The sequence below is a fragment of the Coptis chinensis genome, chromosome 2, assembly GCF_015680905.1.
Source record: "Coptis chinensis isolate HL-2020 chromosome 2, ASM1568090v1, whole genome shotgun sequence".
NCBI classification, from domain to species: domain Eukaryota; kingdom Viridiplantae; phylum Streptophyta; class Magnoliopsida; order Ranunculales; family Ranunculaceae; genus Coptis; species Coptis chinensis.
In genome coordinates this window covers 67,607,863-67,635,716 of record NC_141457.1, presented here as the reverse complement: position 1 = coordinate 67,635,716, position 27,854 = coordinate 67,607,863, and the positions used below count along the sequence as shown (strand labels likewise).

Sequence of the window (27,854 nt, the reverse complement as noted above, 5' to 3'; positions counted from 1 at the left end):
AAGATGCATTCAAGCACCTAAATATATGTTATTGACGCTTTTTATGAGGATTCAAGATGTTATGGAAAGTCCAAGGAAAAGTCAAAGTCAACGGTCCAAGTCAACTATCAAAGTCAACTCGTAAGGACTCAAAGCTATAAGTTGAAGACTCAAGGACTCAAAGCTAAAAGCTATGGACTCAAGGACTTAAAGCCAAATCAAGAATTCAAATATATGGGCTTGAGTCAAAAGCCCACAAAGCTTAATCTTATCTTCAAGAAGGGGCAAGTATGTAATTGGCGTCCTATATAAACCAAAGAGATATAGAGAATTAGATATCCAATGTTTTAGGGTCCAAACCATTTGGTTTGATTAGGAGTAGTGTAACCTAAATTTACATTTATGTCATTTAATTTCAAGTCTATTATTTAATTTAATTTGTTTTATTTCAATTTCCATTGTTGTCTTCAAGTTCTTTATTTAAAGTTCAATCAAGTTTTCATTCTCTACAAGTTCTTTTCATCAAAGTTCTTTTTTATCAAAGTTATATACAAAGTATTCTAAGTTATTCAACCTTGTTTTCATTATTAGTTCATTTCATTCACAACCTACATCCAAGTTGTGGTCATTTGACAAGCTCAAATGGAGACAACTTGGTGATTTAGATACCTTTTCAAAAACCAATTTCATTCATGTTTTAATCTAAACAAACAAGTTACAAAGCAACTTTTAATCATTCTACCAATCAAACAAAAGTTTTACATTAAGAAAGCATTTGAAATAATCATTAGAAAGTAGGAGAGAAGAGTTAGAAGTCTAGTTTTTACACCACCAAAACCATTCTCCTTGTCATAGATTCAAGATGAACAACAATTCAAAACCCAACCCTACTTTCTCAACATGTCAAATGGTGTCGCCGTCATGGATCTAAGCACAAGGAGGAAGATGAAGAAAAAAATCACTCTTTGAACTCTTCTTCTCAATCTTATTTTCAAGTTTTTTTTCTTTATTTTCGTTATTGATGAATTTTTTTTGTGTACTTTTGGTAAGCTTCTGAGCAAATGGAGCCCGAGAATAGCACGAGACTGCTAGAGAAAAACGGTGTAATTCAACCTGCGACGTGCCCCCCACCATGCCTGAAGGTGCTACTACCAAGACTGTCAAAGCCAGGCCAAGACCTTTTGTTTTTTCTAACTTAAGATTCGTTGGCTCAGAATCTTCGTATGTAAGTTAGCTTTAATTCTCCCTAGTCATTTTAATTTAACTGTGAGTAGATAAAAAGTAGATAGAGTTGCAAAGTTTTGAGTTTTCAAAACCAAAAATTCAATTAAAAAAACAAAATTAAAAATTAAAAAATTTTATTAATTTAAATGAATTAGTAATCTATCAGTAAAGTTAAACAATAAAATTAGTTTAGCAGTATGTTTCGGTTTTATTTTCTATTTATTATTGTTTATGCATGTTAGATTAAGATAATATCATATAGTTAAGTCAAAATACAAAAAAAATAATTAGGATAAATACAAAATAGTTTAAGTTTTGGAAGTTTAGTCTTTTGGTTTAAGTTTACTTACCAAGAGTTGGGGATTCAACCAACTTGGACCAATTGGATGTGCGAGGCGAGTAGTGTAATATCACGCTTGCGCATCTCAACCCAACTTGGGGGTTGAAGTTCCAATCTTTGACGAACACTTTCGAAACTTTTACATATTTTGTTTAATTAATCATTAGTGAATAGTTAATTAACTAAACGTAGTTACTTTTCGTGTTTACCGCTCTTATAGTTTTAAGCCCACGAAGGCAACCAATTGTATCTTATTGGCTTTGCCACATTTTAACCCGACTTGTGTGTCTTAGATAGATTGAACTTATAATTGTAAGAAAACGCTCGAATAGTAGGTTGACACGCAAAACACTAAACACTTCGTCAACCCCACCACGTCGGCTTCACCCCAAAGGTCATGTACGCACACCTTGGGCGGTACTTTCTAAACCTCCTCACTACAAAGTGTAAGAGGATGCTTGTATGTTACTAAGCATGCATGCATGCTTGTGTGATTTACATTTTAGTCTCGTCTTTATATTAACGCTAAGGCTAAACCCGAGCCCTAAAAGAACAAAAGGTGGGATTAAGCCCCACTTTAAAGTGGACGTTGCATGAATTGTTTGTTACATAGACTAAACTAAAATGATAAAATCAATCAAGCAGAGCCAATCTAGTCACGTCCATCAGGACAAACATTTAGCACGAATAAAAAGACTAGAGAGCTACCAGATTCCAGTGGACCAACCACCTTACTCACTCCCCTCCCCCAGAAATACCGTGAGTGAGATTCTTGGTAGTACAACATTTGGTGTGAAGTGGCAATCTTCCCTCTTAACGCATGTAGGGCCAAAATCCTAGATTTGCACCCACGGTTCGATTCGAACAAGACATAGTATCTAATCTACATACATTGCATGCAAACTTTTCAAAAGCTTCAAGGTCACAAATGAATTTCTGCAGATTGTGCATCATTCTTGTTTGAGCATATATGGCTTATCAATATACAGAACAACCATCATGGAATTACAATGCAAACCCAGAACCTTGTTCTTTTTGCGGTAGTCATTATCACTGGTTATCTCATTGTCCATCATATACCGAGTTGGAGCCTCCTATGGAATATTCTTACAATTACCAAACTCAATTTTCAAATTTTCATAGTACCCAATACACCCCATAGTTTTCTAATAATTCAAACAATTCATGGAGTTCCATCACACATAGTTAACCACCATTCATTTATCTATATGGTCAGTTAGAGTGTGGTTTCACCCAAAACCCATTACCATTCACATCACCATCCATATCTAATTCATATCCCACTCCACTATCTATCACAGACCAACTTTATCAGGCAATGACCAAGCAAACAATTCAAATTCAGCAAATAGCAAAAACCTTTTATTTTCCCCAATCCATTTCAGTCGATACCACATCTGAGACTAATATTCTTCCCACTAGTCCAGAACCTAATCAAAAAGATGAACAAGGTGTTACTATAATAGAGCTAATTGCTAAAGCCCATCCTAATATTTATGACCAATTAAAACCACATCACCATCCACCTAACTATCGTGTGAATTCCAGATTCTATGATAATGACTATATGCATGAGAAGACTTTGACAAAAGAAACTCTAGACCCTGTGTTGGAAAGTAACTCGACAAACTTGGACGATGACATTAAGAAAATTTATGAAGTCCTAGATAAAGAGGACAAAGAAAATGAAATGCATGGAGAAGAGGATATAAATTCTATAGTGGAAAATAAATCTAATTTTAGTTTGGTCATTAAAGACTTATCGATGGAACAAATTTGTGACATCCTTAATATTGCCAATATGACCCCCACATTTGTGGAAATGCCAAAGCTAGATGAAGAATTCTTTAAGTCCTCGAGATCATATGAAGAACCACCTCCTGACCATCATTCCCCCGAGTTAACACCTCTCGAAAGCCAACCTCCATTTATCAAAAATCCATCAAATTCTGAGAACTGTGCCACTAAACCATTTCAAAAAAAAACCTCAAGCTCGCACTTAAGCCAATTGTCTTTGAAATCCCTCATAATTTTCTAAACTTTCTCAGTAAAGAAACTTTGCCCAACATACAAACTCCCGAGACTATCATTCCAGTTGAGAAAAGCCCCATATTAATTGAAGTGCCAGAAAAAAGAGGAAATAGAATCTAAGGTGGAATATGAGTTCTTGAGAGCATATGATGATCCCTTTATTCAAGTAGTTGAAAAACCTAGTTTGCCATATGTCGCATCATGTAAGCCTTATGAAGAACAACTACTACCACACTCACACTCTCTTGGACAATTCAAATATGATGGGTTATTACATAAATTCTATGATGCGTTACATAAGTTTTCTTTTATCATTCTGCATCTTACACTCCAAATGCATCATTTCATTCTTTTTGGGGGTAAATGCTTTCATATGTTTTTCTATAAAAATCTCCAACCATTTAGACTATTAGTATATAGTTAACATCATATCATCCATCTCATATTCATAGTCTTGGGGAATCTGACTTAAAATGACCCCACATATAGTCTTTAATATCTGACTATAAAAGATTCATGTTATGTTTTCTCGATGCATTCCATGGGAGTGCATTACTTGGAGTGTGTGGTTATAAGTGCCGGAGCCTTGAGTCCACGTATACCTTGCATATTCCTTTTTAACACTTTTACTCGTACTTTGAGTAGTGTACCCCTATGGAGCAAGTATACATTTTTTTTATTTCTTTATTTTACATTCTTTTTAAAATAGCTTTTTTTTTTTCGTGTCATTTACTTTACATTTCTTGCTTTCTGTTATTTCTCAGTCTTCTGTCTTACATAAGTTCCTTCTTTCAATCTTCACTTTTGACGCTTGAGTAGTCTTTCTTATATAAAGAAGAGATGTGAAACAAAACAGAGGTGAGATGGTGATTGAGTGGAGGTGTTTTACGGTTGTTTTTCATGGTTGTTTAGCATGCTTTGTCTTATATGCTTTGTCTTATATAGGCATGCCAAACCATGGGATGGTTGGCAATTGGAGCTCTTTTAATTTATTTTATTTTTTCCTTCTGTGGGCGATTTCAAGTTGTTCCGAGTTTTGTCTTACAATCTAGTTGGAATGGCTTTAATTAGGGCTAACTAGAGAGTAGGAGAGGAAAGACTAAATTATCTAGAAATAGAGCTAGTCCTCTTCACTAGATTTGCCTACTTGTAAAACAAGAGGTGGAAGATTTAGGGAGGCCAAACCATGGGATCGATGGTTCGCAATTTGAGTCACCTAATTTCAAAAATGTTTTCCTTCTATTAGGTGGATCACTCTCCTCATAGTGATTTTTCTTAGTAGTTTTCTTTTTTTTCTGTTATTGGTTCAAGTAATTTAGGAACAAAAACCCAAAAAGCCAAAAAGAAAAACCCTTCTCTCACCCTTTCATAAAAGTTATTGTTTTTCCTGTGCTTATAATAGAGTTTCTCGATACATCAATAGTTATGTAATTTTCCAAAAACATAATGGGCAATAGATTCCACATAGACCAACCCTTAAAAGTATGCAATCTCCATTCTTCTAAGGGCGGTTTGAGGATCAATCATGTGTTATTAAGGGTCGCCCATATCACTATGATATTTGTACGAGACATCTTAAGTCTTGCACAGTAAATATCCCAACACACATAACTGAAGCCACAGTTTGACTGGATTGGTTTAAATAAATAGCCGACACGAAAGTTGCCTAAGATCACCTGTTATGGTTTGTTTTTCAACCTTAGCTTTAGAAATTACAACTTTTCTATGAGTTATTTTTATAACATCTCTCCATAGTTTTTCTAAAACTTGAGGATATAAAAATTAAAATCTTACGCCCCAGAGTGACCAAAATGATACTAGATAAACGTATGATTTAATCTTCTAGTAAAAACCCTCTATATGGTTAGAGATACCTTTTGAGAAAAAAACAAAACAAAAAACCCCCCAAAAATTTCATAATAGAATAATTATGTAAATTCTTAGTACAATAAACCATGTATTTCTCATTCTATATCTATCAACCCATGCTCCAAACTTGTTTTGGGGTGGTATATTCTCATCACGACGAACAGAGTACAGGTTGCTGCCGTTTTTGCTCATGTTCCTATGTCAATCTCTTTCCTTTTCTTCATACTTTGAGGACAAAACATATTTTTGATTGGGGGTGGTATAGTAACATTCTGCAAAAACTAGACCTTTATTATATAGCAATTCTTAGATTAGATATATTAAGTATATTTCTATATTTCTTTATTTTTGTTTAGTACTAAAAAAAATTCAAAAAGACCAAAAATATTTTTCTAGTCTTGTTTTCCTTTTTCTATGATGAACAAATGGTTTAGAAGTCTTATTATAGCAATAGAGTAAAGATTCGTTCTTCGAACTTAGGCTAATATACATACAATAGTTTTTGCATCTTTTCATAAATGGCATACATCAGCACTTGATTGTGTATAGCAGTAAGTTTTCGAGACCAAGATTAAAATAGTTAAGTTCCATATCCTATGAGAATCTAACCAAAAGCCTCATTTAAATGATTATTGAGTGATGACACAAAGGATGTCTGGATAGAAAGATAATACTTTCACTTACTTGATCACCACGCCATATCCTAGGAGAAAATTCATGTTAAGTCAACTTTTAAGGACTTAACGGACATAGTTTAGTAGATCTACACACGTTAGATGTTTGCCACGTAGCAATCCTAAAACTAAAATTAATCAAATGTGTGAGACGCACGCATAAGGGTATTATAGGTATTAAGCTAAAATTGGATAGTTTGATCATAGTCAACAAGTTTGACTACCAAATGTTGGACTAAAGTCTAATTTCCAACTATAAATGGATGAAAGCCTAATATCGCTACTATAAATAGGACCAAAGCCTAAATACCTCCTTTTTTTTAATATTTAACAAAACTTGTTTTTTATGCAATAATTCTTCAAAAACTTTATGCATGCTAATTAAAATGGTTGGCCACTGCATCCCAACTTGTAAAATATTTTTTGCATTTAATCTAGTGTCTTCATTGTCACTATCTTCATTAGCAAAAACATTGTCTGCATCTTTTGAGAAACCTCCACCTTGAGGTGGGACAAACTCATCATCCGGCTCACCTTCGGAGGAGTTATTACTGTGATACTCTTCTTCTGCGTCGATGTTACTAATGTCAAACTCTTCCATTTTAACCCAACTATCCCTTTGATGATGAGGTGTAGAGTCCAAAATGAGTTCAACAGTCGGCTCAACACTAGTCTCTCTCATTCTCTTTCTGCTGCTAGCTTCTTCAACTACCACTATCAAAAAATCATCATCTTCAACTACAATTACCGGGATCTCATCATCGTTAACTACTACTACAGATCTAGGAGGTGGAAAAGCACAAGGGGTTGGTATAATCTCCACATCATCCCAACCAACAAATAATATGTGTGAAAATCCATACGGATCAACCTCAAGATCTTTCCACATCAACATGACATCTTCGTCACTAGAACAAGTTATTGTAACCTAGCCCACCCAACAGATAAACTATCTTTAAAAATGCATCAGAAGGGCATCACACTGAGATAGCTACATAACTAACAAAATCGAGAAAAAAAACACAGTCACCATCAACGTTAAGCAGTTTAGTGGTTTTACCAATAACTTAACGTACTTATCAACCGAAAATCCCGCAGTTCCATCACTTAGTGTAGCCCTTCCAAACCGACCCCATAATGTATCACAAAATCTCTTTTTTCATAAGAAGCCATTATCTATATACAAAAAATAATAATAATAAATAAATAAAAAATAAATAAATGACTTACTTTCTTCATAAACGAACATAATATACAATGAAACCAATAAAAGTTTTACCTTTTGGTACTTCGAAAATGCTTGATTAAAGTTACTCACCATTTTTCTTTCGACTACAACAAATCCAAAAAAACCTATCTTTGATTGGAGTTAATAGAGCATAAAGTCCCCTCCTTTACTGTGGGTGAGAGAAACCCACTCTACACATTTTTCTCTCTGAATGGACTAAGTTGAGAGACAAAAGAAGAAAAAAAAAAACGTATTTGATTTGACGTGAAGTACATATTGCCTCTCCACCGTAGATTGTTTTACTTCTACAATAATTGATGATTGGTTCAGATGTAACCACGTAGTGATAAAACTACAACCATAGCTGGTGGCATTTTTTATATTAAAATCTCATAAGGATACTTTGGTCACGAAGTAAAAGACTGTTTAGGCCCAGTCGCCTGTTACAATGGGGGTCTAAAACAAAAGTCCAAAAAATTGGGGGTCTATATCAAATGAGAACTCCAATTGGGGGTGTATGTAAAAATAAACCCAAACAAATAACATTCATAACCTATTGGACCCATCAAGTACCTCATTGGGCCGACAAGCCCATTTAACCGAACCAGGCAAACATTTCAAACCTTCCCTCTCATAAAACCTCATTTATTAGGGTTTATCAATCCATCCCCAAAACCATGCTACTAAAAACTCGTCAAATTCCACATCATCATTTCAACCTGTTACTCCAAATTGCATCAATTTCAAGTCTAAAAGTAATATGGAGAAAAGACCAACGACTAGACGAAGCAATCGAAAATGACAAAGTGTACAATCTATGTTGAAAGGTAGTCAAAGAAGTTTTAAACGAACCAGGTCAGGTAATCCCATTACGATATTTAGAAAAAAGACGTCAACGTTTACGTTTATCGGTACATATCAAAACATTTCTTAATCGAAATCCTGGTTTATTCGATATTTATTTAGATAGAATTAAACCCAAAACACAACCCGTTCTGTTTCTCCGCGTAAGTAATCGGTTACAGAGTTTTCTATACGAGGAGAAACGAGTTAAAGATGAGAATGAAGGGTTAATTGTGGGGAAGTTGTGTAAATTATTGATGATGTCTAAAGATAGGGTGATTAGTGCTGATAAGTTAGTTCATATGAAGAGGGAGTTTGGTTTTCCTGACGATTTTTTGTGTAACTTGGTGCCCAAGTATTCTGATTATTTTCGATTAGTTGGGTGCCCTGTGGAGGAGAAGTCGTTTTTGGAGTTGGTGAAATGGGATGAGGAGTTTGCAAAATTGGTTATTGAGAGGAGAGCGGAGGAAGAGACGAGGTTAACAGGTATTGGGATTAGGCCATCGTTTAATTGGAAATTGCTGCGTGGGTTTTTTATTAGGAAAGAAATGAGAGAATGGGTTAGGGATTGGATGGAACTTCCTTATATTTCGCCTTATAGTGATGTGTCTCACTTAGAGCAGTCCTCGTCAGAAATGGAGAAAAGGACTGTTGGTGTTCTTCATGAATTGCTTTCTATGTCTTTGTTGAAAAGAATGCCAGTTCCAATTATTGGGAAGCTTAAAGATGAGTATCGGTTTTCAAATGCATTTGTGAGTGTTTTTACTAGACATTCGGGGTTGTTTTATTTGTCTTTGAAAGGTGGGATTAAGACTGCGGTGTTGAGGGAAGCTTATCAAAATGAAGAGTTGATTGATAGGGATCCGTTGTTAGTTATAAAAGATAAATTTGTTGAGTTATTAAAAGAGGGGCATAGGGAGAGAACGGAGCAGTTGAGATTGAAAAAGCAATAGGTTTAGAAGAATATGGAAATGGCTGCTGTTAAGGATGTTGAACCAGAACAGGAACAGGATTTAGAGCCTGATGTGCAGTTCTGAGTTTTGGTTCTTAATATTGTTTTGTTCACTCTAATTTATACACATTATTGAAATGTTCTTCTAGAGGATTTTACAACTCTAGTACTTTTGGATGAAGAAGAACTCTAGGAAAAGTGACTCATAGAATATGTTAATGGATTGTGATTGATAAGACATGATATACTGGACATCTTCTTATCCGGATGCTAGTTACTGCCTTTCGGATCATGGATGAATTTGTTTGTTCAAAAGTTGAATAACATTATCAAATCCTTTTCAATTGGTGCATCTTGCACTATAATTTCTGTTGAAAAGGGGTTTTAACTTTTGATACTTCAGTCAGATCTCTATTGACTCGTGAAAGCAGACCGGAGCAAGGAGTTGAATCTGTTAAGTATACATCCTGATGTCTGAGACCAGCTGGAAGTTTGGTTTCATTGAAAGGCTTCAATTATTAGCATGTTCTGAGGTGGAAGTTTGGTTACGTCGAAACGCTTCATTCATTAACATGTTTTTGAGGTGTTTGTTAGTTCTGTTGGAATTTTCCTTGTTCAAGTTGCGTCATAGATGATAGATCCCTGGAGGAAGCAATCTCACCCAGCAGAAACATGTCCTGCACGTCTGTATTGAAGGTTATGAACTTGGAAGTGTGAAAATGAAGTTCAGCCTCTTAGAGCTTTGAAATAATTTGTTGCAAGCTTACTAAAGCACTGTATGTTTGTTTGTGTACCTTTGCTCTACAATATTCCATATGAATGTGTTCTCCTTCCTTGACAGTTTTTTTCTACCAAATTGGCACATGTTTAGCAACCTCTCTCTCTCTTTCTCTCTCACACACACACACACACACAAATATATATAACATTATAAGGCATATCTATCGTTATTTTTTATTGGGGGGTCCGTTGTATTCAGGCTTTCTCTTAAACAGGCTGTCCGTTAATGGACATATGTTATGTAGTGTCCTGAGCAACTTATATAGTGTCTTGCACAACTTATATAGTGTCGTACTAGATTTTGGACCCGGACATACGCCCGGGATCTATTAAATATTTTGTGGGCTGAAAATGCTTTACAAAATGTCTCACACACATTTTCGAATCAGAATATATTTTTATTGAAAATAAACCGAAATACATTAATGACCAACGATTATGGTGCATAAGCACTTGGAAACTAATTAAGAGATCAAATTGAGATAGCCTCATCACTTTGTGGTTTAGGATATTAATCTGTAATTTTCAAATAGAATTATCTTAAACTTGATCTATCTTGTATAATAGTTTTATTATATTTATGGTGATTTAGCGACAAATTTTCGAATCAGAATATATTTTTATTAAAAATAAACCGAAATACGTTAATGAGCAGCGATTATGGTGCATAAGTACTTGGAAACTAAGGGAACAAATTGAGATAGCCTATTCACTTTGTGGTTTAGGATATTAATCCATAATTTTCAAATAGAATTATATTAAACTCGATCTAACTTGTATAATAGTTTTCTTAGATTTATGGTGATTTAGCGGCAAATTTTTGAATCAGAATATATTTTTATTGAAAATAAACCGAAATACGTTAATGAGCAGCGATTATGGTGCATAAGTACTTGGAAACTAAGGGATCAAATTGAGATAGCCTATTCACTTTGTGGTTTAGGATATTAACCCATAATTTTCAAATAGAATTATATTAAACTCGATCTAGCTTGTATAATAGTTTTCTTAGATTTATGGTGATTTAGCGGCAAATTTTTGAATCAGAATATATTTTTATTGAAAATAAACCGAAATACGTTAATGAGCAGCGATTATGGTGCATAAGTACTTGGAAACTAAGGGATCAAATTGGGATAGTCTATTCACTTTGTGGTTTAGAATATTAATCTGTAATTTTCAAATAAAATTATTTTAAACTCGATCTAGCTTGTATAATAGTTTTATTAGATTTATGGTGATGTAGCGGTAAATCATCATCGTTCGGCTTACGTACTAATGTGTACAAATCACTAAAACAGATTGATTGTTTCCATATCCTCAAATAATACACTACTCCCACTTGAAAAGATTTATTATATGAACGTGTCCTACAAACGGGTGCCGTTATATTAAATTATTCTAAAAAATATTAGCAACTATGCATAGTTATGAGATATGAAAATTATATTAATTACTCATTTAAATTTCTTGCACCACTCTCTATAAAAAGGAAGCACCAAATCTTGATAAAACTAATCGATTTTTTATTTTATTTTTTTTTTTTTTATTGTTAGGTTTAATAATTGAAGTTTTGTGAGAATGCCCAATGCGGCGAAGATAATATTGAAGATACTTGAATAGCAAGGTATTCCCAATCACAATAAAAAGAATTATAATAAACACTACTTAAAATGCAAAACTATATTTGTCGAGACATTTATTCCCCCTACATAAAATACAAATATGTTTTAGGGTTATTAGTTCAATGCATTTGCACCAAGTTTATGATTTTCCATTAATTATTCTTTGAGGTTAGTTTAATATAGTATGTTACATCCCATTTCCAATTTCTCATTAATTATTTTTTGAGGTTAGTATAATGCAGTTGCATCAAGTTTTCAATTTCCCATTAATTATTATTTGAGGTTAGTACAGTGCAATTACATCCACTTTATGATTTCCCGTTAGTTATTCATTAAAGTTAATTCAGTATGTACAGTTGCATCCAAGTTCCAATCTCCCGTTAATTACTCTTTGAGGTTAGTTCAATATATTTGCATCCAGTTTCTGATTTCCCGTTAATTGTTTTTCTAGGTTAGTCTGATAGTTTATAATTTCTATACAGTTTGTATACATGTAAGAGTCTGTTTTTATAAACTCACTTTCGTTTTGGGTTCATAATTACTTGTAATTACTCATATGAGAAGGCTAAAAAAGTGGATATTTATGCCTTGAGGTCAATGCAATGAAATTACATCCGACTTCCGATTTCTAGTTAACCATTTTTTTATGTTATTTCAATGCATTTGCATCTAATTTTTTTATTTCCAATTAGTTAATCTCTGATTTTAGTTTAATGCAGTTGCATCCAGTTTTTGGTTTTCCATTAATTATTCTTTGAGGTTAGTTCAATGCAGTTGCATATAATTTTAGATTTTATGTTAATTGTTCTTTGAGGTTAGTTCAATGCATTTGCATAAAGTTTCTGATTTCCGGTTAATTATTTTTTGAGGTTAGTTCAATGCAGTTACATCAAATTTATAATTTCCCGTTAATTATTCATTTAGGTTAGTTCAGTGCAGTTTCATCCATTTTTTAATGTTTCATTAATTAGTCTTTGAGATTAGTTCATTGCATTTGGATCTAGTTTCTGATTTCCTGTTAATAACACTTTAAGGTTAGTTCAATACATCTGCATCTAGTTTCTGATTATTTATGCTTTGAGGTTAGTTCGATATAATTATATCCAGTTTTTTATTTTCTGTTAACTATTCTTTGAGGTTATTTCAATGCATTTGCATTTAGTTTTCGATTTCCCACCAATTATTTTATGAGGTTAGTTCAATGCAGTTGCATTCGGTTTTTGATTTTATGTTAATTATTTTTTGAGTTAAGTTCAATGCATTTGCATCCAGTTTCCGATTTCCCATTAATTATTATTTGAGGTTTGTTTGATGTATTTGCATACCGTTTCAGATTTTCCGATAAATATTTTTCAAAGATTTGCATTCAATTTCTAATTTTCCGTTAGTTACTCTCTGTCATTAGTTTAATGCAATTTGCATAAAGTTTATGATTTCCCGTTAATTACTCCTTGAGCTCAGTTATGTATTTGAATCCAGTTTCCAATTTCCTTATAATTATCCAATGTGGTGTGTAATACCAACTTCTACTGATCCATCTATAGTGTCCTTGAAAACATGACATAAAAAGTAAATTATGCTTAATTTACTATGTGGGATCATCGAAGATTATTTAGTTTCCGATTTCTCATTAATTATTCTTTAAATTATGCATGACTCACTATGTGGAATATTCAAAGATTATCTATGAACTGGTGTTGTTATATTAAATTATTCTAAAAAATATTTGCAAATATACATAACTATTATATATTAATATTATATTGATCACTCAACCAAATTTCTTATAACGTGAAAACCTCACTCTCTATTAAAAAAAAATAACTCACCTTTGATAAAATTCTTCAACTTCATTTTTTTGTTTATCTACGAATGGGTGTTGTTATATTAAATTATTCTAAAAAATATTTGCAAATATGCATAACTATTATATATTAATATTATATTGATCACTCAACCAAATTTCTTATAACGTGAAAACCTCACTCTCCATTAAAAAAAAATAACTCACCTTTGATAAAATTCTTCAACTTCATTTTTTTGTTTAATAATAGAAGTTTGATTGAAATTTTGTGAGATTGCCTAATAAGGCGAAGTTCATATATATTGAAGTTACTTGAATAGCAAGGAGTTCCCAATCATACGGAAAGAGATAAGATAAACATCATTTTAAATGCAAAACTATACTTATCGAGACATTCCCACAACATATAACCCAACTATGTTTTGAGGTTAGTTTAATGCATTTGCATCTAGTTTCTAATTTTTTGTTATTTATATTTTGAGGTTAGTTCAATGCAGTTGCATCCAATTTCTAATTCCCATTATTTATTTTTTTAGATCAGTTCAATGCAGTTGCATCCAGTTTTTCATTGATCGTTAATTATTCTTTTCGGTTAGTTCAATACATTTACATCAAATTCCCAATTTTCTATTAATTGTTCTTTGAGGTAAGTTCAATGCATTTGCATCCAATTTTTGATTTCCCGTTAATTATTCTGTGAGATTAGTTTAATGTATTTGCATCAAGTTTTCGATTTCTTGTGTTTATTATTTGATAAAGTTGCATTTGGATCTAGTTTTCGATTTACCGTTAATTATTGTTTGAGGTTAGTTCAATGAGTTTGCATCCAGTTTTCGATTTCCCGTTAATTATTTCTTGAGGTTTTGCATCCAGTATATTTTTTGAGATTAGTTCAATGCAGTTGCATCCGATTTTCGATTTTCCGTTAATTATTTTTTAAGATTAGTTCCACGCATTTGCATTATGTTCCCAATTTATAATTAATTTTTCTTTGAGGTTAGTTCAATACAGTTGCATCCAGTTTTCGATTTCCCGTTAATTTAATCTTTGAGGGTTAGCTCAATGCATTTGCATCCAGTTTTTTATTTTCCGACAATTATTTTTTTATGTTAGTTTGATGTATTTGTATCCAAGTTTTGATTTTCTGTTAATTATTATTTGAGGTTAGTTTAATGCAGTTGTATCCATATCCTGATTTTCTATTAATTACTTTTTAAGACTAGTTTAATGCTTGCATTTGCATCCAGCTTCCGATTTCCCATTAAATATTATTTGAGGTTAGTTCGATGCATTTGCATCCAGTTTTCCGTTCCCCATTAATTGTTTTTTGTCGTTAGTTTCATTCAATATTATATATATTTTAAAATATTTGTCATTATTGCTTTGCCGTTATTTTTTTTTCATTTTCTATTATATATTTTGTATAATTGTTTTTAACTATGTTTTGAGGCCATGTTAAGGATATATTCGAAATAAGTCGGTGTTTTATCATAGATACTAAACTTGTATGATTTGTAATAGGGAATTAGTTTATACAAATCACCTATTTTTTAGCAAATTTTTTTTTTATTTGATCAAATATAAATTAGTTTCTACAAATCACCTATTTTTTAGCAATTTTTTTTTATTTGATCAAATATATAAGAATTGGAACACTAAAAGTGTTTGATTCGTATTTCTACAAATCACCTATTGTTTTTAGTAATTTTTTTTTATTTGATCAAATATATAAGAATTGGAAATACACTCAAACTCTCCAAATATAAGAATTAGAAATACACTCAAACTCTCCAAAGAGGTTCCATGTACGTGGGAGACTATTAGAAAATATTATATTTTATATTAGAGGGCCACATAAGATAGAAAAAATAGCTAACTCTCATATTAGAATGCCACATAGGAGAGAGAAAATCCTTCTTTAAAGGTCCCTGTTTTAGTATATAGATAGTAAATATAAGCTGCCCACCAACAAGTTAATAAGCGTAAATTAAAAAATTGTTCAAGACACTATATAAGCTGCCCCACGAACATGACATGTCCGTTTAAGAGAAAGTCTGCCGTTGTATTAGATCAATAGTCATAGAACGTGGTACAAACCTCGATTCTTCTCAGAAGCAGACTTAAACGACTCTTGAACATCCCACTACCTTGGAGAGATGCTGGGGACTTGCCTAGGATATGGGCTGGACAATCTGCACCTCAAGGTATGTGAACTTGCAATAAGCAGAACTTTTGATAGATTCTCAATCAGTTATAAATTTGACAGCACTCATTGCGACGCCTGGCCACGTGTGTTTGTTAACTTTGGTATTATGTTCCAGATGTCAAGACAAAAAAGATGCACTCTGAAGTACTTTTCATTGTGCTCGAATTGTTGCTTAGAAGCCAATTTCATTGTTGTGTATACTGCACGGCTTGTGCAAATGCTGTTTGTGAATCATCAATATGAAGGTTCCTGCAATGTTGAGTTGTATTAGGCCATTCCATTGCAGTGCTACTGGTCATATGTGATTATCACCTACGATTCTTCTCAGAAACAGACTTGAACAACTCTTGGACATCCCACTACCTTGGAGAGATGCTGGGGACTTGCCTAGGATATGGGCTGGACAATCTGCACCTCGAGGTATGTGAACTTGTAATAAGCAGAACTTTTGATAGATTCTCAATCAGTTATAAATTTGACAGGACTCATTGCGACGCCTGGCCACATGCGTTTACTAACTCTGGTATTATGTTCCAGATGTCAAGACAAAAAAGATGCACTCTGAAGTACTTTTCATTGCTCGAATTGTTGCTTGGAAGCCAATTTCATTGTTGTGTATACTGCACGGCTTGTGCAGATGCTGTTTGTGAATCATCAATATGAAGGTTCCTGCAATGTTGAGTTGTATTAGGCCATTCCATTGCAGTGCTACTGGTCTTATGTGATTATCACCCCCCCCCCCCCCCTACGATTCTTCTCAGAAGCAGACTTGAATGACTCTTGGACATCCCACTACCTTGGAGAGATGCTGGGGACTTGCCTAGGATATGGGCTGGACAATCTGCACCTCGAGGTATGTGAACTTGCAATAAGCAGAACTTTTGATAGATTCTCAATCAGTTATAAATTTGACAGCACTCATTGCGACGCTTGGCCATGTGTGGTTGTTAACTTTGGTAATATGTTCCAGATGTCAAGACAAAAAAGATACACTCTGAAGTACTTTTCATTGTGCTAGAATTGTTGCTTGGAAGCCAATTTCATTGTTGTGTATACTGCACAGCTTGTGCAGATGCTGTTTGTGAATCATCAATATGAAGGTTCCTGCAATGTTGAGTTGTATTAGGCCATTCCATTACAGTGCTACTGGTCTTCCATGATTATCTCCCCCCCTACAATTCTTCTCAGAAGCAGACTTGAACGACTCTTGGACATCCCACTACCTTGGAGAGATGCTGGGGACTTGCCTAGGATATGGGTTGGACAATCTGCACCTCGAGGTATGTGAACTTGCAATAAGCAGAACTTTTGATAGATTCTCAATCAGTTATAAATTTGACAGCACTCATTGCGACGCCTGGCCACGTGGGTTTGTTAACTTTGGTATTATGTTCCAGATGTCAAGACAAAAAAGATGCACTCTGAAGTACTGTTCATTGCTTAAATTGTTGCTTGGATGCCAATTTCATTGCTGTGTATGCACAATTTGTGGAGATGCTGTTTTTGATTCATCAATATGAAGGTTCCTGCAATGTTGAGTTGTATTAGGCCATTCCATTTCAGTGCTACTGGTCTTACATGATTATCTCCCCCCCTACGATTCTTCTCAGAAGCAGACTTGAATGACTCTTGGACATCCCACTACCTTGGAGAGATGCTGGGGACTTGCCTAAGATATGGGCTGGACAATCTGCACCTCGAGGTATGTGAACTTGCAATAAGCAGAACTTTTGATAGATTCTCAATCAGTTATAAATTTGACAGCACTCATTGCGACGCCTGGCCCCGTGGGCTTGTTAACTTTGGTATTATGTTCCAGATGTCAAGACAAAAAAGATGCACTTTGAAGTACTTTTCATTGCTCGAATTGTTGCCTGGAAGCCAATTTCATTGCTGTGTATGCACAGCTTGTGCAGATGCTGTTTGTGATTCAGCAATATGAAGGTTCCTGCAATGTTGAGTTGTATTAGGCCATTCCATTTCAGTGCTACTGGTCTTACATGATTATCTCCTCCCCTACGATTCTTCTCAGAAGCAGACTTGAACGACTCTTGGACATCCCACTACCTTGGAGAGATGCTGGGGACTTGCCTAGGATATGGGCTGGACAATCTGCACCTCGAGTTATGTGAACTTGCAATAAGCAGAACTTTTGATAGATTCTCAATCAGTTATAAATTTGACAGCACTCATTGCAACCCCTGGCCACGTGGGTTTGTTAACTTTGGTATTATGTTCCAGATGTCAAGACAAAAAAGATGCACTCTGAAGTACTTTTCATTGCTCGAATTGTTGCTTGGAAGCCAATTTCATTGCTGTGTATGCACAGCTTGTGCAGATGCTGTTTGTGATTCATCAATATGAAGGTTCCTACAATGTTGAGTTGTATTAGGCCATTCCATTTCAGTGCTACTGGTCTTACATGATTATCTCCCCCCCTACGATTCTTCTCAGAAGCAGACTTGAACGACTCTTGGACATCCCACTACCTTGGAGAGATGCTGGGGACTTGCCTAGGATATGGGCTGGACAATCTGCACCTCGAGGTATGTGAACTTGCAATAAGCAGAACTTTTGATAGATTCTCAATCAGTTATAAATTTGACAGCACTCATTGCGATGCCTGGCCACGTGGGTTTGTTAACTTTGGTATTATGTTCCCAGATGTCAGGACAAAAAAGATGCACTCTGAAGTACTTTTCATTGCTCGAATTGTTGCTTGGAAGCCAATTTCATTGCTGTGTATGCACAGCTTGTGCAGATGCTGTTTGTGATTCATCAATATGAAGGTTCCTGCAATGTTGAGTTGTATTAGGCCATTCCATTTCAGTGCTACTGGTCTTACATGATTATTGTCCCGAGTGAAGGCTCTCCCCCCCCACCTACCCACCACCACTTAACTGATTACTGATCACAGAGTGTATACAAAGGAGAATGGACTTTGGTATTTCTAATAGTTGTGTTACTGGAGAGGGTGATTTGTGGATATTGATTGCTCTGGTGACTGGCGTGCTCAGCACAACTTGTGCAGATGCTGTTTGTGAATCATCAATATGACGGTTCCTGCAATGTTGAGTTGTATTAGGCCATTCCATTGCAGTGCTACTGGTCTTACGTGATTATTGTCCTGAGTGAAGCGCCCCCTAACTGATTACTGATCACGGAGTGTATACAAAGGAGAATGGACTTTGGTATTTCTAGTAGCTGTGTTACTGGAGAGGGTGATTTGTGGATATTGATTGCTCTGGTAACTGGCGTGCTTGACTAGTGGTTTTTCGAAACTTATACATAATTGCACTGATTGCTCAACAAGGAAACGATTTACAGCACAAAAGACCAAAGTGACACTTAAAATCGTGCTAGTTGAAATTCTATTAGTTCTGCTGGGTCCTGAATCTTGAATACATGTTTCAAAAAGTACTTTGGTGTAGAAGATTGCTTCGCGATAACGTAGCTAGAGGCTTATGCCCCTGCCCCTGCCCCTTGCCCAAAGGGTTACACTTTTAATTTCTAGACCAGTTCAATTGGAGAAAGCTACCTCTGCATTTCCCTTTCAAAATCACTTTGTCGTAATGTAGAAACCAGAACAATCGAAAGCATTGCCAGTAACAGCTGCACATCTGAAGTCTCTACTTCAACTTGTTGTCACCTACCGAGTAATACAGGCCATTCTTGTTAGTATACAAAATGGACTATATACTAACACTCAGTTTCACCTTGAGGGGATTCTGTAACAACTTTCTAAGATCCTTCTCCACCTAGGTTCACCTCCTGTCTGAACAATTTCGTGTGATTCATCACCGACCAACGCTTTTCATAGATTTTATATATATGGAATGACAGTGATGGTTTGCGTTCACTCGATTTCATCTTATTTACAGTGATATGCCCAAAGAGGCTTTAAACCAAAAAGCTCAGCATTGCCCTATTATTTAAAACTTAATCTCAACGGGTGCAATAGAGGCCATAGATCTTCTTGATCGCCCATTGACCCCGTCCAGATAAGTAATTTTTAATGACGTCTTATGAATGATTTATAGACAACTTTGCTTCCGCAAACCTTTATGTTAATGATGTGGGATTAAGAATTTGGAAGATTTTTGCAGAGCAAATGGATGTGCTGCGTTTTCCCTCTACCAGGTAAAATTCAAAGGGTTTACAAGTACTACTCGTTAATGTATAAAAACAGTAGTACATCATAGACCTCGTCTTCCCCTGTAATCACATCCAAGGTGTGATTTAGCAATCAAGACGTCTCTGTATACCAGGTTAAGGGCCGGTTAAGTAGTGCATCCAAATCGGCAAATTACTTGTAGCCTTTCCAAAGAGAACTTCCACTTTACTCTTGTTGCAAGGCTGATATAGAGTGCCATATTTGGTCCGTGACTCCAAAGTAGTCCAGTGGACTCTACAATTTTTAGTTTTTCACTTTTTCCATCAATCTTGAAGATAGAAAATCATTAGACAATATCAGAGAGCTTTACAGTAACATAATTTTGGGATGTATGCCTAGATACAATTTCAGTGCTCTGGTGCCGATGTAAGTCAGTGGCAAATTTTGCTGCAAGTTAGTCTAGTGAATGGGATTGAATTTGACCTCACTCCAGGCACATATAGTTGGCAGAAACTTCAGTCACCGAATGTTAATTGCTTAACCTGGCTTCGCATTATGTAATAAGTATGGCACATTGCTCAGTCGCAGAATCTCGGTGGAATGTCAGGTTAAGCAGATTACAAGTCACAACTTCAAACATGTTAGTTAGTTGAAATTTTATTCACTAAAATTTTGTTGTAATTGGTATTTCTGGAGCTGGTTATGGGCTTATGGCTCCATGCCTCCATGGTCAAAATCCTTGGGGCGATTGATGTTAGCCTTTGGGACAGATAGATTGACTACATAGCTTCTTAGGTGGAGTAAAGTGACTCCGATCCTCTCCATTGAGATCGCACTTGTGAGATGAGAATATTTGATTTAGACATGTCATGTCTAGTTGCAAGGGAGAAATAGGTCCTGTATACCGTTGAAGAAACAGGATTGAGACGCACACCCCCATTGAGGTAATGCAGAGCAAACTGGGTGGTATTATCCAGATCCTGTGAACAAGTTCTGAAACTAGTTTGACTCGTTTGCCCCCTCAAGTAGTTGAGGTTATTTAGTTGACCTAATCACAGCAATACCTCGTTATTTTGACGACTCTTGAAGGTCTCAATAGCAAGCTAGTTGAGGTTATTTAGTTGACCTAATCACAGCTATACCTCTTAGGGGCGACTCTTGAAGGTCTCAATAGCAAGCTATTGTGGCCGACCTGCCCCAGTAAAAAATTAATTTAATATCGTGCGAGACATTGCCTCACATATCAGATATTAAACTGATAAGAACAGATACTACACTTAATCTTAGCCAAAAGGCCGAGAAAGGTATGAATTTTGAATTGGAAGTGGTTTGTTTTTCTACCCTAATTTCTACAATAATGTTTTTTTAAGTAGTCGTTGTGGGAGTAAACACATAGTTGAGATAAGCAGATGAGAGATAACTAAAAGAATGTGTACGAGTCACATTAAGCTTTTGATGTTAAATTGATAATTTGACATATATAATCGGAGTGGTAGTGAATCATTTGATAGATGTATATACTGTCGCTTGTATCCTAAAAAAAAAGTTCGGATCCACGGATGTGAGTGTGCAGAGGAACACAGAGAGAAGTCTCAGTATAATTGTGTTTTACATTGTTTTGGACAGTCAATAAATCCAAATTAAGATGAATGAAGTCTGATAACCTGATGCCTTCTGCAATTATACCATTGGTTTTTTTCACTTCCACTAAATCTAAATGTTAAAAATCCAAAAGACCACACGACAAGATAATAATAGCTCTTGCACACGAGTGCTAGTTGAAATATGGTTACGTCGGGCCATGAACCATGAGAACACGAAGCGTACTTTGATGTTGAACAATGCTTCGGGAGAACATACTTTCAGGTTAGTCCCTACTCCTTGCCCATCTTTGATTTCTAGACCTGTTTCAAATCAAGATAATATAAACTACGCATTTCCCTTGAAGATCAGTTTGTCAATATCACTATGGAGAAACGCCTTGCTTGTAATAGCTCCACGTAAATCTAAACTTCGAACTTTTTGTCAAGGGCGGAGTTCTATGTATTAAGTATAGTACAGTTCTTCCGCTTATTTCAGTCATTTGCACAAGCAAATACTAACAACATTCAGTCTCCACTTGAGGGGCTTCAGTAACAACTTTGTAAGATCTTTCTCCGCCTATAGTGTAGCTAATATCTTCCTCTCTTTCCCCAAATTCATCTGCAGCTTGGACTTCAGTCACTTCACCACCCTGTGGTACCTCCTGGCTAATGATTAGGTATTATTTTCACCAACCAACATCGATTCTTAATGTTATTACGAAATTCCAAATAAAAGATATGGACCAAAAAAAAATAGCTTTGAGGAACACAAAACTTTCCACACCAATGTATGTGGGAAGACGGCAGGCTCAAAAAGAGGTCCAAAAACAAAATACCTTATAGTTGTGGTATTGCTCCTAAGTCTTAACTTAATAGAGTAGCCATTGGTCACATTAAACCTAATGTTGCCAAGTAAAATCCGATCAATTAGATCAAGAACTATTCATATTACAACTAAAAAACTCTTGTTCATCCCACTACCAGAAACCAGCTACGGATTTGTAACTTAATAGAAAAAAGGTTGATTAAGATTTGAACCATAAATTGGTAGGGAGTAGGGGCCAGTGTACCCGTACAACAAATTATGATGTAGATTATCCCACTTGGAGATATCTTAGGCAAGCGCCCTCCTAAGTGTAATGGAGGTGGGTAAGTATGTTTAAATGCTGGTTGTTGTGTGTTTATATACCTTGATCTGTGGATATCCCATTCGGTAGCTTTCCCATGTGGGACTAAATCCCAGTTCATCAAAGAGTTTGTCTACATCACTAAGTAAAGCACGACGCCAGTAGATCGGTTTGGGTCAGGTTTTGGAAAATCCGAACCTGAACCTGAACCGATAAGAAAATTGGAAACTTGAAACCGAACCGAACCGATAATATTATATCTAATCCGAAACCGAACCAATAAGATATATTGCAAACTGAACCCGAACTAAAAACTATAAAATCAATTAAATCTTAAATTAAATTTATTAATTTTAACCACACAATTGATAAACACATACAAAATTAATCATAAATATTACTAAAATGCTATCTTATCTGTTCGGGTTCATATCGGTTCGGTGGAGGGCAAACCCAAAACCAAACCAATATCTTATCGATTCGGTTCAGTTTCGGGTCGGTAGAGGGCAAACTAAATTATCAAAACCCAAACAGTTTTTTATCAGTTTGGTTCGGATCGGTTATCGGGTTATCGAAACCCATTGACAGCCGTAAGTATGCCACTCTAATACACTCCTATTATTCATGTAAATCAAGTGACAAAACAAAGAAGTTGCAATGGTTTACAGAATTACATTATGCCCAAGATCACAGGTTCTCCAGTCTGGAAAGCTTATTGGTTTTTTTTTTCTGGCACAAGAGAAGCGAGATCATTACATTGCTCCATAACTGTAGCTCACCAGTGTATTACAGTCCAATATGTATGATTTGTTTTGGCATCCAGAGGTGTAACAGTTAAATGGCAAAGCGACCCCTCCTAAAAACTTTGTTGGTTATTTATTAGGGACCCTATTTATTAACAAGGATTGGATTCAAAAGTGTTCACTGGTTATGCCCGTTGTTGTCTTTCTTATAGTACAGGCATCATATTTCGGTTTTTGGGTACACGGTATAGAAAAATTCGATATATCTCCACCAAATATATTGAAGTTCTTTTATGCCGATATATATCGCTTGTTCTGATATATTTATATATATGATATTGTTTGACTTTTTTACCGATTTTTTTTACTATTTGACCGATATTTCCAATATATAGTGATATTTTGACTGGTTCACCAGAAAAATATATATATATCTCCAATATTTCTAATATATATATAAGTTTTGGGATACCTAACGTCACTGCTTCCTTCCTACTATTGGTGTAAGATCGAAAAGATAAGCTTTGTCATACCAGTAGCAAGCCATTATAGCAGATCTCAACTCCCCAAGTCAAAAAATAATTTAATATCGTGTGCAAGAAATTAGGTCGAAGGCCCAATTTTGATTCAAAACAACTCTACAGAACAAAGTTTTTTTTATAATCACTCACTAAACCATTTTCATCATTGAAATAACCCACGAACCCAATTTTAAAATTTTAATAACCCTCAAAGACAAATTAAGTTGGCCCGGTTCATTTTATTTTTCTTAAATACCACTTTTACCCTTTCGTGTTTTTATATATAAATGAAAGATGTTTTCAAAATTAGAAATCACATAACGCGCTCTGGTTTTAGGATTTCCTCAAACTGAAGATTTCAATCTATTACTTCTTCTTCCTCAACTGAAAATCGAGTGATTTCCTCAACTGAAGGTTTCAATCCATAAATTCTTCAATTCTTCTTATCGTCTAAAAAAGTTTATTCAAACTTTGTATTTAATAGCAATTTGAAATCATCTATTGATTTTGTTTTGAAATCATCTATTGATGTTGTTTAAAGTTGTTTAAAGCTCATGTTATTATGTGGGGACCCCCATTTTCATGTGCTGTCCAAGTTAACACATCTTGACTCTAATCTCGAAAGTCAACGGTAGTGAAAATACCACACTACCCTAGCCACAAGTAATGACACAAATAACCCCTTGACTTTTTAAGTCATCACACCAGGTCAAATAAGTCACGTGTCACGATCTACGTCGAAAATATCAACGGTCAGAAGTGATCCAAAGAAAAAGACACTCACTACCCCTGATCTTTTAATTACTCATTTGCCATCATACTATTTACTATGGTTTGAAATAGATAGACACATGTTGTCATCTTGTGAAAGTAATCCAACGGTCATGATAAGTTACTAAAAAAGTTACAAAATAGTGAAAATAGATAGACACGTGGCGTCATCCAATGCATTCTATCCAACGGATCGAAGCTAAATGAAAACTAGCCGTTGAAGGTCTAATAATACTATACAAAACAAACTTCATCTTCTCCCAAACCCATCAAATTGAAGATGGGTGGCGGTTACAAGTCAAACTCCAACTGCATTCCGATTTACAAGGTACTTAATATTGTCTTACTGTTGCTTTTGAAAGGTAAGAATTAGACCTTTCTGGTTTATCATGATTTGAACTTTGGGGGGCTATTACTAATTAATGTTATAATAGTGGAGTGGTATGTCTAAATTATGTTTATAATGTTTCAGGATTGTTCATGTTTATTGTGTGGCCAAAAGACACATAAAATAGCTCAATGCCCTTGGATGCACGTAATTTGTAAGAATTGCAACAACGAATGTGACTTGCTTGAAGACAATAACAAAAAAAGGTTTATCAAATGTCAGAAATGTGAATTGGCACAATGGCTAGATGATTTAATGGGAAATTCAAGTGACAAACCCAACGATCTTGGTACTCCACCAGCTGCAGTCAAGAAAGGCCCTGGATGCTTTGTATGTAAAGCAGAGGAGCATTGGTCATATACTTGTCCTTGGAAGTGGTCTCCGTGCAAGATGTGTACTACTATTAGGGACGTGAGGACTTCAACTCAACTAAGAAGCAAGGGCGAGAAGTTTCTGAAATGCCCAAGGTGTGATGAGTTTGAATGGTTGGAAGTTGCAATTGCAGGTTGTAAGAAGGAGAAGTCTGAACCAAAGAAGTTGGTTTTTGAAGAAAAGGCGAAGGAGTCATCGACTTCTAAGTCCAATTCCAATTTGAAATTGAATATTGATCGAGTTAGTCATACAAGATTTATCTGAAGCATTTAATGCTAAGATTCTTCTTAAAGGAAAGGAACATATGAAACAAATTTAGCATGTTAATGTGCATGGACCTGATGTATTATTTTGTTATGTTGCCTTCGTAGCTATTAATCAAAATTGTGGTTTGTTGACTGTTATTAATTGGCGTTAAGTTTATTATCATAAGCCAACACATAAATATGTAGGTAGTATTCCCTAAAACAGAAGATAAAACAGGACATAATTAGAAATATATAAGTCATTCATAATATATTAGGTCAAAAACCAAACATTGTCCAAGTACCATCCAAAAAAGACCAAAATAACATAAAAGAAGTCATTACATGCCCAAAATGTAACAGGTTTGCAGAGTTTCCAATCTAGCCATCCATCCAAATAACAAGGGTACCCAAATCACAATAACCCTTCCTGCAGAGTTCAGAGTTTCCAATCTGGCCTCACAGTTTGGAACTTCTACCTTGATGCTGGATTGGTGGAGGAGCTAGTGGTGGTTTGTTTTGTTTTGTGGCCTTGGCCATTTTTGGTGGTGCACGCACTTGAACTGCTGTTTAGTTTCTCTACTGCACATGGTGGCATGCAGGTGTCTCTGAGCCTCTTCAGAACGTCAGCAAAAGTATGTCTTTGCTCTGAAGCCTAATCAAATAAACCAACTCATCAATCAATATACAAAACAAATTCAATTTGGTATAAGCAAGTTCAACTTATCAACCAATAAAACTATACTCTACCTGAAATGTATTAGCTTTATGTGGCTTCTTTGGTAATGACACTCCACCAGCTACCAATGTTTGTAGTTGCTTTGGTGTTGGTGGTTGAAAATTCACAATAGAAGGCTTTGTCGTAGCCTTTGTTGGCTTTGTCACAGTTAAACCTGCTACCTTGGTTTTGGCCCTACTGTTGGGTTGTGATGATGTTAGCTGACTAACAGCTGCTTCCTTGGACTTGGTTCTACTGATGGGCTGTGATGAAGTTGTTTCCTTGGTTTTGCCCCTAGTGCTGGGATGTGATGAAACTACTTCCTTGGACTTCCCCCTAATGCTGAGTTGTGATGATGGTGAAGGTGGCACTTAACTTGAACTTGCAGCTTTGGACTTGCTCCTAGTGTTGGGTTGTGATGAAGGTTAAGTTGGCAATTGATTTGAACTTGCACAAATGGATTTGCTTCTAGTGTTGGGTTGTGAAGGTGAAACTGGTGGTTGATTTGTGGTGGCAACTTTGAACTTGCTTCTAGTGCTGGGTTGTGAAGAAGGTGAAGCTGGTGGTTGATTTGTGGTGGCAACTTTGGACTTGCTTCTAGTGATGGGTTGTGATGAAGGTGAAGCTGGTGGTTGATAAGTGCTCAAAAAGTGCAATTTAACTCTCGATTATGCCTCTTGTTTAGCCATCTTAGTGGACTAATAGTGTTTGTACGTTATGTTTTATGATACTACAGGTGAAAAAGAGAGTTTTGTGGAATATTAGAGAAAAAGGGGTAAAACGGAGCAATTCAGAGCATTAAGGATCACATGGGAAGCCCGTGGACAATCACAGAGAAGGCCAAGGAATTGAAGCTATTAAAGATGCGACTTGGACCTATTTTAAAGCATATTTGGAAGCCCAAGGCAAAAGGATTTGTTGCTTGGACCAAAGCCCGCAAAAGAGGATAGAAGGATAGAGCAAAAAAGGGAAAAATAGACTTCCGCATCTGGGACGCATGGATCGTGCGTCCAGATGCATTGCTCGCGTCTGAGATGCATGGATCATGCGTCCAGATGCATGAAACAACATTGTAGCCACTTCCTTTTCAGTTTTGGAGATGAAGTTGGACTTTGAAAGAAGTCTATTTGTATTAGGAAACAAATGGCGGTTTGGAATGCTTCTAGAACTCATTGTAACCCCTATAAATAGAGGACCTAAGTGCCTCATGTAATTTGCCAAATCACTTATACTCTTGTGTCCAGAACTTGAGGCAGAGAGAGATTAATAATAAAAGATTCGGTTTTAAGTAGCCAAGTCTTAATAAGTTAGCCTTTCTAGTCTTATGTTATTCGACTCATCCTTTTCTCGTTCTTCGTGTTCTTCCTTCTATATGGAAGGCTAATCTTCTCCTTCAAGGGAGGAGATGAAGCCGATGCATAAGGTTTAATGATTCTTCTGGTTCATGGTGTTCTTCAATCAGGTTAGTTATTTATGTTTTTAGTTATTAGTTCCATTGCCCACACCAGGAGATGGAAGTATAAAATAGGGTTTATGTTTTGTAATATTAATATCATGCAAGTGTTATTTACTTTTCTTCTAGTAGTATAGTTCATTAGAGTTAGGGAAGTATTCTTTATGTTGCCTTAGAAGGGGTAGCTCAGGGAGTGGCTGCCTAGGGGAAGTATTCTTTGTGTTTGCCTTCAGCGGTGATTCA

At 35.4% G+C, this 27,854-nt stretch overlaps 1 protein-coding gene, 1 long non-coding RNA gene and 1 other non-coding gene across 3 annotated transcripts; 2 read left to right on the top strand and 1 right to left on the bottom strand.

Moving 5' to 3' along the window:
* Positions 1-7,988: 7,988 nt before the first annotated feature.
* LOC147517327 (protein WHAT'S THIS FACTOR 1 homolog, chloroplastic-like) lies at positions 7,989-10,001 on the top strand. Its single transcript, XM_086594671.1, has one exon. The coding sequence runs from the start codon at positions 8,467-8,469 to the stop codon at positions 9,160-9,162; it is 696 nt and encodes a 231-aa protein (XP_086450797.1). The 5' UTR covers positions 7,989-8,466; the 3' UTR covers positions 9,163-10,001.
* Positions 10,002-15,887: 5,886 nt separating this feature from the next.
* Positions 15,888-19,564, top strand: LOC147517326 (uncharacterized). Its single transcript, XR_015213838.1, has 6 exons — positions 15,888-15,996; positions 16,114-16,429; positions 16,547-16,856; positions 16,974-17,278; positions 17,396-18,122; positions 18,241-19,564. It is a non-coding gene; the product is annotated as an uncharacterized LOC147517326 (long non-coding RNA).
* Positions 19,565-20,806: 1,242 nt separating this feature from the next.
* Positions 20,807-20,998, bottom strand: LOC147517325 (U2 spliceosomal RNA). Its single transcript, XR_015214532.1, has one exon. It is a non-coding gene; the product is annotated as a U2 spliceosomal RNA (small nuclear RNA).
* Between the last annotated feature and the right edge of the window lie 6,856 nt (positions 20,999-27,854).

Excerpts from the sequence above, each read along its gene's own strand:
- LOC147517327 (XM_086594671.1), top strand. The coding sequence starts at position 8,467 with ATGATGTCTAAAGATAGGGTGATTAGTGCTGATAAGTTAGTTCATATG.